We start from the raw sequence: 10688 nt of genomic DNA on the forward strand, positions 1-10688 counted from the left end.
TCAGGGCCAGGCAGTGCTGGGGGGTCCCAAGGGCAGTGATGACCCCTGCAGCTGAGCCCCACCGGGGTCCGGGCTCCGTGTTGTCCGGGCTCCGTGCTGTCCGGGCTCCGTGCTGTCCGGGCTCCGTGCTCTCCGGGCTCCGTGCTGTCCAGGATTTGTGTGGTTGCCTCTTCAAATGCTTTGCTGCGGGAGGAGCTGGTGACCCCACAGGACAGGGAGGAGACTGAGGCTAGGAGTGGGCAGCTAATTACGGTAGGATGGGGAGCAGCGCGCTGGGCCTTCAGCGCCTGGGACTCTGCAGCCCTGTGGCCCTGTGGGCCTGGGACTCTGAGGCTGACACCCTGGAACCCTGGGGCCCTGCGACCCTGCTCACTCTCTCCACATCAGGGCACCCCCTCCTGGGCGGGGGGCCTGGTGGTGGAGCAGGACTGGGGCCAGCCTCTCCTGAGCCAACCTCTCCGTATGCCCAGAGCCCTCTGCCCCCGGACGGTCTGAGGATAGGGCCACATCGAGCACGGGCCACCCCAGGTTCTGCATGATCAGTTCTGTACCTCAGCAGGGAGCCGTGTGAGGTTCCTCAGCTCAAAACAAGAAGGGGAAACTGAGGCTGGGGAGGTGAACAGATTTGCCCAAGATGGGGAAGGGGTTGAGCCAGGCCATGGTCAGCTCCTGACCCCACGTGTCTGATCTAAGCCCAGGCGGAACGCTCGCTGGCCCCTGACACTGGGAGGGAGCCCTGGGGACGGGGGCTAATCTCTCCACGGTCACTCCGGGCAGGAAGGAAAGGGCAGGGTTGCAGCTGAGGCCAGGTTCCCTTGGCCGGGCAGCTGGGGTCAGGGGGCAGAGAACTCCTCCGCTTCCCTCCAAATGGGCTTCCCAGGCTGCGCTACCGTCCACAACCTCACCGTAATCGCCCTGCCAAGGCCATGTCTGCCTTTACCACGCTGAGGCCTTGGAATTCCCTCACCTCACATCCTTCTCCACATGCCCAGGAGGGAAAGCGGCCCCCTCATGCTCTGCGTGTGACCCAGGGGCTCTCCTGCGTGGGACAGGGATGGGAAGGAGAAAGAGGGGCTAGACAGAGGCAGGACCATCTTTAGCCTGTGTGTGGTGGGTCATAGCTGAAAGAGCGAGGCTTGGACTAGGTAAGATTTGGGTGTGAATTGTGGGTCTGCCACCTGCTAGCTTCTACACACACATGTGCACACATGCACAGGAATGCACACCACCACCCCCAACCGCCCACTCTGGCCAATTCCTTCCATTATTTGGGATGTCTCCTCCAGGAAGCCCTCCCATCCCACCCCAGGCTGAGTCAGGTGCTTCCCAGGCTCCCACAGCTTCCCTCTGTTTCAGTGCTGGTCGACCCTTGTGGTCCTGTAGTCCCAGAATCAGCCGTGTGGGCCACCCCGCCCCTGCCATCCACACAGGGTCCTGTGCCTGGTCGGGGCCGGGGCTGGGACAGTGTCGCTGAACTGCTACACACACCTGCTTTAATTGTCTTCTGGGTCCTGGCTCGGGGGGTGGGGGCGGGCAGTGAGGGGCCAGGGCTTGGTGACTTTGGACTTTGTCCTCTGTCCTGGGCAGCCATTGTGAGCAGGGGGTGGCCGGGCTGGGTTTGGGTTTAGAGCAGTCCCTTGGGTGACCTCGGGTGGAGGACCTGGGGAGGCTGGGGTGGGAGACAGGAGTTGGCGGGGGTTGGGGAACATGCCAGCCTGGGGATGTTGGGTTTGAGGCAAAGATGTGTCTGAAATGGGATCCCATGTCCTGGGGGGAGGCACGCCCCCTTGGAGTCGCAGGGGATTCTGAGATGACGCCCGTGAGCGGCTTTGCGCTGGGCCTGGCCCGGGGAAGGCCGTTCGTGCTGGCATCAGTGTGGACATTGGCTGGAGGTAATCAAGCCATGGCCCCGCTGGGCCGGGGTAGCCCTGCTGGGGGCTCTCAGAGCAGCCGATCAGACCCCAGCTCAACCCAGCGGGAAGCCACAGGTGTCCCCCCAGGCCCCAGGGGTGAGCAGGGAAGAGGCTTCCAGGACGAGGGGATGCTGGGTGCTACGAGGTTCGAGGCCCTGGCTCCAGGAAGGGGGAGGACCAGTGGGTCTAGAGCGCAGGAGGGACCGGGGCCACCGAGACCCCAGTCCAGGCCCCCGCAGACCTCCAGTGGCTCTCAGGCAGCCCCGGGAGCAGGTGGGCGCCTCCCTGGGAGAAGCACGCAGGGCCAGCCCAGAGGCACTGAAGCTGTGGCCCGTCTGGGACGATGAAGCGTCCTGTCCCCCTGGAGCCCTGTCGTGGGCCCAGTCCTGGGCTTGGAGGGCACAGCCTTGGGGGAGACCAGCTCCCCCAAAGCCCCCGGCGCGGAGCTGTCCCATCGGTTGCATGCCATCTCCCCTGCAGGACCCGCTCGACGCGGCTGGGTATTACCAGCTGGCGCTGGCAGCGGCCGTGGACCTGGGTGACAAGGAGGCGCAGATGAAGATCTACATGCGCCTGGCTGCCATCTACCACAACTTCCTCCTGGACCGTGAGAAGTCCCTGTTCTTCTATCAGAAGGCTCGGACCTTTGCCACCGAGCTCAACATCCGCCGGGGACACCTGGCCCCTGGGCGGTGCTGCGGGCGGGCGGCCTGGCTGGTCCCCGGGCCCCCGTCCTGAGCCGTGGCCTCCGTCTGTCCCGGTGTCTCAGGGGGCTCGCTTCCTGGGAAATGGGGGCACGAGGGCAGGGGTCAAATAGCAATAAATGTTTTTTGCAGAAACCTGGAGTCCTCAGGCTCCCCTCCCGGGGCTGCCTCCTGGGGAGTGTCTGGGGACTGGGCCCTGTCCCCGGGGGCCACCCTGCTGCTGCATCCCGACCTCGGGTGTGAGCGGGCAGGACTGTGGGTCTAGCCGACCCAGGCCAGGCCCCCCCAGCCGGTCACTCACCGTGTGGCCTTGGGCGAGTCCTTCCCGCAACCCCCAGTTTCAGGTCGTGGGATTCCCTGGGCCTCTCCTCCCTTCCTGGACCCTCACTGAATGTCCAGCACTGTGCTCTGTCTGCCTTTAATCCTCAAACCACCCTGTGAGGTCGGGACTGTTATATCTGTTTACAGTTGAAGAAACAGAGGCACAGAGAGGTTAGGTCTGTTGCCTGAAGTCACACAGCAGGTAGGTAGCGGCAGAGCTCCAGAGCCCAGCATAGTAACCACTGCACCACCCTGCCAGCCTGCCCCATGTGATGTGTCCCATTAGGACCCAAGGGCGGGTACATGGTTCCATACCTCTCTACCCCAATTCTGTGTCCTGAAAGTGATGGAGACAGGAGAAGGGGGTCTAAGTGCCCCCCACCTGGGTGTCCTCCTGCCCAGCCTGGCCAGTCCCACCTCCAGCCCCCAGTCGGCCCTCAGGACACGTGGTGTCAGGGCCTCCAGCCCGATGTGGAGTCCACTGCTGAGTGTATTTAAAGGCTTACCTGGGCCGTCTACCCCAGCCCTCCCCACCCTCTCTCTCCCCCCTTCCCTCCCAGCAACCCGCCAAGGACCAGGAATCTAGGCAGGGTTGAAATCAGCTCCCCGACTTCCAGACATGGTGCCAGGTTCAGAGGCCGTGGGCATCCCCAGTGGCTCTTACCCACCCCACAGCACTATTCCAAGCTTCTCTCTCTCTCTTTTTTTTTTTTTGTGGCTGTGTGGCATATGGGGTCTTCATTACCCGACCAGGGATGGAACCCATGCCCCTGCAGTGGAAGCTTGGATTCTTAACCACTGGACCACCAGGGAAGTCCCGAAGCTTCTCTTTTTGATGAGATGGAATGCACATAACATAAAAGCAACCATTTAAAGTGAACAATTCAGTGGCACTTAGCGCATTCGCAATGTTGTGCAACCACCACTCTGTCTAGTTCCAAAACATTTTCGTGTCCCCAAAGAAATCTCCTGGACCGTGAAGCAGTCATCGGACTTCCCATCCTCCCCGTTAACAGAAAAAAACGGAGCCTGGAGAGGGGCTCCCGAGTCAGGAGAGCCCTGGTTTGGTTTTGCGCCCAGGATGCAGAGCCTGGAAGGCCCGGGGGAGGAGAGCAGGGGGGATCCATCATCCTTCCTCTGGTCCTGGGGTCGGGGAGCCCCAGAGAGGCCCCGCCACGCTGCAGGCCCCTCCCAGGCCTCCCCCACCAGGGGGCAGCAGAGAGCTTTCCAGAACTGGCACCTCCTGGGGGAAGGAGCAGGTCCCAGCAGAACTGCCAACAAACCTTCTATCTAACCTTGACCCCAGGCTGCCTTCTCTGTGGGCTGGGCGGGTTTGGAAGGTAGGAGGAGGCCAGCTGTAATTGGAAACACGGAGGCGTGATGACCTGCGCGGGATGCAGCAGGAAGCCCCATCACAATAACCCCAAGGACACAGCTCTCTGAGGTCATGGGCCTGCAGCCTCGCCGCAGGGGGTGGGGACAGTGGCCGGGTCACTCCTGGCCCACCACGTGCCTCGGAACCCGTGCCTTCCCTGACCTTCCACAGGCTGTCGTGCCCCTGCCCCTCCCGCCTGGGGTCCCGGCCCCCCACCCCAGGCCCCCCGGGGACTCTGGCCTCCTGAGACCCCTTGCTCTCGGGCGGCAGACCTGGAGGTCCAGGCGAGGCTCGGTTGTCCAACATCTGGGTTCAAATCCCAGCTCCCCACTTACAGGCTGTGGGGTTTGGGGTGAGAAAGTTTTTCTCTGAGCCCCAGTTTGGTCGCAGCTAAAGCGAGGCTGATAATCCCTGCATCTGGGTTGAAGTGAGGATTCGAGAAGCAGAGGGTCCAGCGCAGTGCCAGATCCAGGGCCAATAGTGGCCTGTTTCCTATTAACGGTGCTTATTGCTACGGGAAGAGCGCCAGCAACCGCAGGCTACAGAAACCTGAACCAAAGTTTGAGTCACTCTGATCAAGTCACAGCCTCTCAGACCCTCAGTCTCTTCTGTATCTGTAACCAAAAACAAACCCTACCTCAAGGTTCTGAGCATGAAGAGAAACTGTGTGCCAGCACACAGTAGGCACGCAGAACAAGGTGGCCAGCCCCCCATTTGTGGCCAAGGCAAGGAGCAGGCCGGTGGAGGCCAGTGCTCGGCTGGCTTGGGCCCCAGGCCAACTGGGCTGCAGTCCTTCTCTGTTCCTTTGGTGGCCGGGGCCCCGGGCAGCAAGGCCCCAACCTCCTCTTTCAGCAGAGTAGGTGTGAGATCGGCGTGCGTCTGGCACACAGTAGGCACACAGCCCAGAAGCCCTGCTGCCCCAGTTTTAGAAACAGTGTCTCCACTGGGTCCATCCAGTCACCTTCTCACTTAGGTTCATTGCACACTTACTGTGCACATGCTAAGTAACGACCGCGGGCCAGGCACAGGGCTGAGCCATGTGCGGAAGCGGGGACAAGTGGCCCCTCCTGGAGGAGTCCCTGGGGCTGGGGATAAAATTCGCGCTCCTTGTGGGGGGGTCCCTGAAGACTCTCCCACCCACTTTCCCAAACAGAGAAGGAAAGCAAGCTGCCCAGGGTCACACAGCACCCTTCCTGACTGCGAGGCCCTGAAGCTCCCTGCCAGCACGCTGTCTCCACCCTTGGAGAACCAAGTCCAGGTTGGCCCCTAGCTTTGGATGAGGAAACTGAGGCTCAGAGAGGGAGAGTGACCATCTCAAGTATGCACAGCATCTGTCATCTTCATCATCATGGTGGAGCCACAGCAACCCATCGCCTCCAAATAACGGGCGGGTGGGAGCTGCAAGGAGGTGGGCGTGTCTCGACGTGAAGCTGAATTTGCGGGCCGAGTTCTCAAGAGAAGGGAAAGCTCACCTCAGGGAGAAGGGAGCTCTCCATCAGCAGAGGGGTTCAAGCAGGCCACCGAAGGTCTTCCTCCTGAACGGAGGAATGTGGGTCTAGGCAGCTCTGAGAGCCTTCAGGGGATGTAAGACGCCCCTCGGACTAGGGTCTGCACCATCCGTGATCCCACCGCATTTTGGGGAGCTTGAGAGCAGTCAGCTTGTGCTTCCTTGGGCGCCCAGTGCCTGGCTGGGGAGGGGCTGTCAGTCACAGGCTGTGTAGGTGGTGGGACCCGACGGCAGCCGGGTGGGGGTCTGTTTGTGCAAGGTCAAGTCCAGGCTTTACCTCCCTCCAAGCTGCTGTGACCTGGAGCAGCCAGCAGAAGGCACAGTTCATGTGCCCTTCACACGCCAGTGTGCCTTGAGCCTCATTTTTCTCATCTGTAAAGGGGGTATGTTCCTCATCAGACTGTTACCAAGATTAACAACAGCATAAACACCTAGCATTTTCTCCCGGGTTTAAGGTCACCGGGCTTGATGTGAAAATATGAATGAAGACAATGATGTGCTTTCACCCAGAGGGAAGGCAGAATTCCATCTTTTTTTTTTTTTTTGGCTGTGCCGCATGGTGTGTGGGATCTTAGTTCCCTGACCAGGGATGGAACCTGTGCCCCCTGCATTGGGAGCGCAGAGTCTTAACCACTGGACCACCAGGGAAGTCCCAAGGCAGAATTCTAAAAGGGCCAGTATAATCTGAGTGAAACTGTGAATGTGATGGGATTTCACTCCCATAATTAGGTAATGTATGTGCAAAGGTGAAGACTTTGCAGATGTAATTAAGGTCTCTAATCAGTTGACTTTGAGTCATTCAAACAGGAATTACCCTGGGTGAGCCTGACCTAAGCAGGTGAGCCCTTTAGAAGGGGGTCCAGCCTTCCCCGCAGGCAGAGATTTGAAGCTGCAGAAATTCTCCTACAGGCTTGAAGAAGCAAACAGCCATGGAGTGAAATTCCTATAGAGGGGGCAAGGAGCTGAGTGGTCCCCGGCTGGCAGCCCTCGAGGGTATGGGGACCTCTGCCCTGTGACCACAGGGAACTGAATTTTGCCAACAACCACGTGGCTTTGAAGGGGCCCCCGATTCTCAGATGGGGTCACAGCCCAGCTGACCCCTGGAATACAGTCTGCTGAGACCCTGAGCAGAGATCTCTGCCGACTCCTGACCACAGAAAGTGTGAGGTAATAAATGGGTGTGTTTTTAGTCACTACGTTTGTGGTTATTTATTATGAAGCACAGATAACAAATACCAAGGCCAAGCCCCAGGTGTCCCTGCAGCCTGGAGCCCCACCTTGAAGGACCCACGTTCTGGCCTCCCCGCAGACCTCCATCCTCACCCTCCCACAACCCACCTGGCCATGCTCTCCAGGCTCTACAAGTCCACGTGTGAGGCCTTGAAGTTCAGCTCCTGCACCAGGAGTAAAGGCGGGGGCGGGGGGCCCGGGTGTCAGGACCCCAGACTCTTAGCCACCCTCCAGCACAGCTGCAGCCCCCGGGGCAGCCTGGGCTTCAGGGCCTCCCTCATGGAGCAGAGAGCAATCTTCTGGGGTGGGCCTGGATCCGTGGGCATGAGGGGCTCCGAGGGGCATCCCTCTCCCCCGGGCGCAGTCGCTTCTGGCGCAAGCATGACCCTTGCTTGCCCAGGGCTGTGCTCAACAGGCCAGCTCTCTCCCCCAGCCAGAACCAAAATTTCACAATCTCTGTGGCTTCAGGCTGGGTTTGCCCTGTGTCCCAGGAAGGGGGAAGGCAGGGTAGGGGCGTCTCCAGGAAACGGGGGCCGTCCCTCCGGGAACACACAGACAGGGTGGGCTCCACGTCTCTGACGGCTCCGGCTGCCCCATCCGCAGGGTGAGGAGACCTCTCCAGGGACCTATCAATCTGGGGAGGCCGTGAGGCTAGGGGAGGGCGGGGCTGGGATTCCAGAGAAGTCAGAGGGAGGGAGAAACAGCTCTTACAACACTGGTATCTCAGGCTCTGGCAGGCTCGCCCCTCGGGGAGGGCAGCGGGAGTGGCAGGTCCCCTCACCAGGACTGGGACAGGCCCAGGATCAGGCCCCCTTCTGCCCTCCACCCCGTGGGGCAGCCCCTGCCTGCATCCCGCATCGTGCATCCGCCGTGAGCCAGCTGCTACCCAGGCGGCCGGGCAGCCTGCTTGAGGCCAGCAGGGAGGACCCCGCAGAGCGCGGTCACGGCTACACACCGCAGGCTTCGCTGCCCAGCACGCGCAGACACGCCTGTTCCAGACATGGCCTGGACCCTGGAGCCTAGTGGGAGGATGGGCGGGCCTGGACGTCTGCTTTCCTGGACATGGCCAGAGGGCCCCGCCTGGGACGGGGTGGCCAAGATGGAGGGGCCCCTGGGGACAGCCTTCTGTGTGCGGATGGGTCCTGGCTGGAAGGAGGGCAGGGCCTCCGTGAGCTCAGCTGCTCACCTCGTGACCTTTCCCAGGCCTTGATGTCTCACCCCAGTCCCCAGCCGACAGAGCAAAGGAAGACCCCAGAGCCACCTCAGCGGGTGCAGGAAACGCATTGCGTGTTCTTTCACCCAACCCGCGATAAATCCTCTCAGCAAATAAGAAGCAGACCCCCTCGACCTGAGAACGGTTTTCTACCATATTTAGTGGAGCCTAAGACGTGTTCCCCGTAAGTTCAAGGATGAGGCCAGGTGGCTTCTGCCACCACTTCTAGTCAATATCGCTTTGAGGGTCCCAGAAAATGCAGCAAACCAAGGAAAAAGAAATAGGTTCAAAGGTTGTTAAAGAAGAAACAAATGGCCATTATTCACCAATGATAATTGTTTACACAGAAAACCCCAAGCAAGTCTCAGACAGCTTTTAGGATTATTACGAAGCCAAGTTTCCCGGGAAAAGAGTGAACAAAAGTCAATTTCGTTCTTACAGACCAGCAACCATGAGTTAGGAAATGCCATTTGGAAAATCATACAGTTCAGAATCCTTGCCCTATAAGAGCCAATGGTTTATTACAAAGTTACTTCATGGATACAGGGTAGTATTGGGACAGGGATAAAGAAATAACTATGGAAAAAATCAAAAGCCTAGAATTGAACCACCCAGCGTGTGGACACGGTATAAAGTGTGCAGATCTTCAGGGAGAAGTTAGATATTTTAGTTACCACCTAGGGACACTGAGTTGCCCACCTATGAAATGGTATCCCTACCTCACAGCCTCCTCAAATACACATTCCTGTCAGATTAAAAACCAAAATATGGAAAGAAGAAATGATGTGAACTTCTTAAAAAAAAAACCAAAGAATATTTTCATGAGCCAGGGTAAGGAAGAATGTCTCCAGCAAGACACAAATAGCACAAGAGGAAAAGATTGATGTTTGTTTACCGTTAAAGTTGTAAACCACTGTGCATGAAAAGATATCTCAGAAAAAAAAAAAAAAAAAAACAAGCACAAGCTTGGAGAAGATGTTTGCAATGCATGTATCCAGAGCAGTGGTAACAATCTGTGTGCGTGTGTGTGCACACGCGCTATGTGTAATGCACATATATGTATATGCACGTGTATATAATACATAATAATATATAACTATATACACATGTAACTGTATATAAAGATAGATAGTCTCAAAACATCATATATAACCAAACACACACACACACACACACACAGAGCCATTTTACATAAAGGGACAAAAATAGAAGCAGACAAATTATGGAAGCAGAAAGCAAATTGGCCAATAGCATTTGCAAAGCCTCAACCAGCAATCCTGACAATGAGCTCCAACCAGTGAGATGTCAGCGCGGGAAGCACTGGCGAGGTCACGGACAGGGTAGTGTCCACACACTGCTGCTGAGATTAGGACAGGCACAGCCACTTCCAAGAGCCATATGGCACCTTCATATACAGCAAACCTCACACAGGCCCCAGGGGCGCGTAGGATTGCACAGAAGCGCCTTCATGATGGTAAACGTGGCAGAAGGTAACGGACACAGTTCTTCCCTCCCCTCAAGAGATGGAGTCTCCTTCCCGCCCACTGAATCCTGATTGGTCAGGGGAGTATCTTTGGCCAGTGGGCATTAGCGCATGGGATGCAAGCAGAGGCTTGAAAAGCGCTGTGCACGGGGGCCTTGGCTGCAATGACTCTTTCACGCGAGAAAGCTGAGCCTCCTGCAGAACAAAAGGCCACAAGGAGGAGGACCCAGGTACCCTCATCGATCGCTATCCCCGTGAGCAGGGCCTCCCAGATCACGCGATCACGCAGCCACCAGCTGGCCACTGGGGCATGAGAGAGCTCAGCGGCCATCAGCCAGGCCAGCCAGTCAGAGCTGCTCAGTGGCTCAGGGACGCCTGAGCTACATAAAAGGGTCATTGTATAGACCCACTAAGTGTTGAGATGGCTTGTTACATCGCATCTGCCAGCAAAAGTTGACAGATACAATGAAGAACTGAAGACTTCATCAACATCCAATGGGAGAATTAAGTGCATCCTGATGTGTGCAGTGAGATGCCATCCAGCAGTGAAAGTGAAGGAATTAGGGCCATTCTTAGATGAATCTCATAAATATTGATTAAATGAGAAGAACAAATTACACACGCTGTACACAGTCTGACACCACTGATACGAGGTTTGTTATCAGGAAACACTGGTTCAGGTGGTGCAAATCCCCCCATCCCGGCCAGTGTCCGGGCTTATGTCCTGCAGTCCAGAGCCTGTCCCTGCCCCGACGGCACCCCTCTCGCCCCCTCTCTCTGCTCCATCTTGACTCGGCAGCACTTGACATGGAGTGGGCTTTGTTTTTAATCCCAGAAGGGCTTGGCTTGGACGGTTCAGAGCAAAGGCTAAAGGGATGAAAAACAGTTTTACAATTATGAGCCTAGATTAACAGATGGGAAAAGGTGCCACAAAAAGCAGTT

The 10688-nt window shown here is 57.7% G+C and overlaps 1 protein-coding gene across 2 annotated transcripts in view; it reads left to right on the forward strand.

The window, feature by feature from the left end:
• Positions 1-2752, forward strand: part of SH3TC1 (SH3 domain and tetratricopeptide repeats 1) — a 36846-nt gene extending 34094 nt beyond the window's left edge. For both annotated transcript variants that reach the window (XM_082462441.1, XM_082462442.1), the window contains exon 18: positions 2394-2752. In XM_082462441.1, coding sequence (XP_082318567.1) covers positions 2394-2651 — 258 coding nt within the window. In that variant the 3' untranslated portion in view covers positions 2652-2752. The remainder of the gene's footprint in view (positions 1-2393) is intronic.
• Positions 2753-10688: the final 7936 nt, after the last annotated feature.

This window comes from Balaenoptera physalus, assembly GCF_965194825.1.
Source record: "Balaenoptera physalus genome assembly, chromosome: 5".
In the NCBI taxonomy this organism is placed as follows: domain Eukaryota; kingdom Metazoa; phylum Chordata; class Mammalia; order Artiodactyla; family Balaenopteridae; genus Balaenoptera; species Balaenoptera physalus.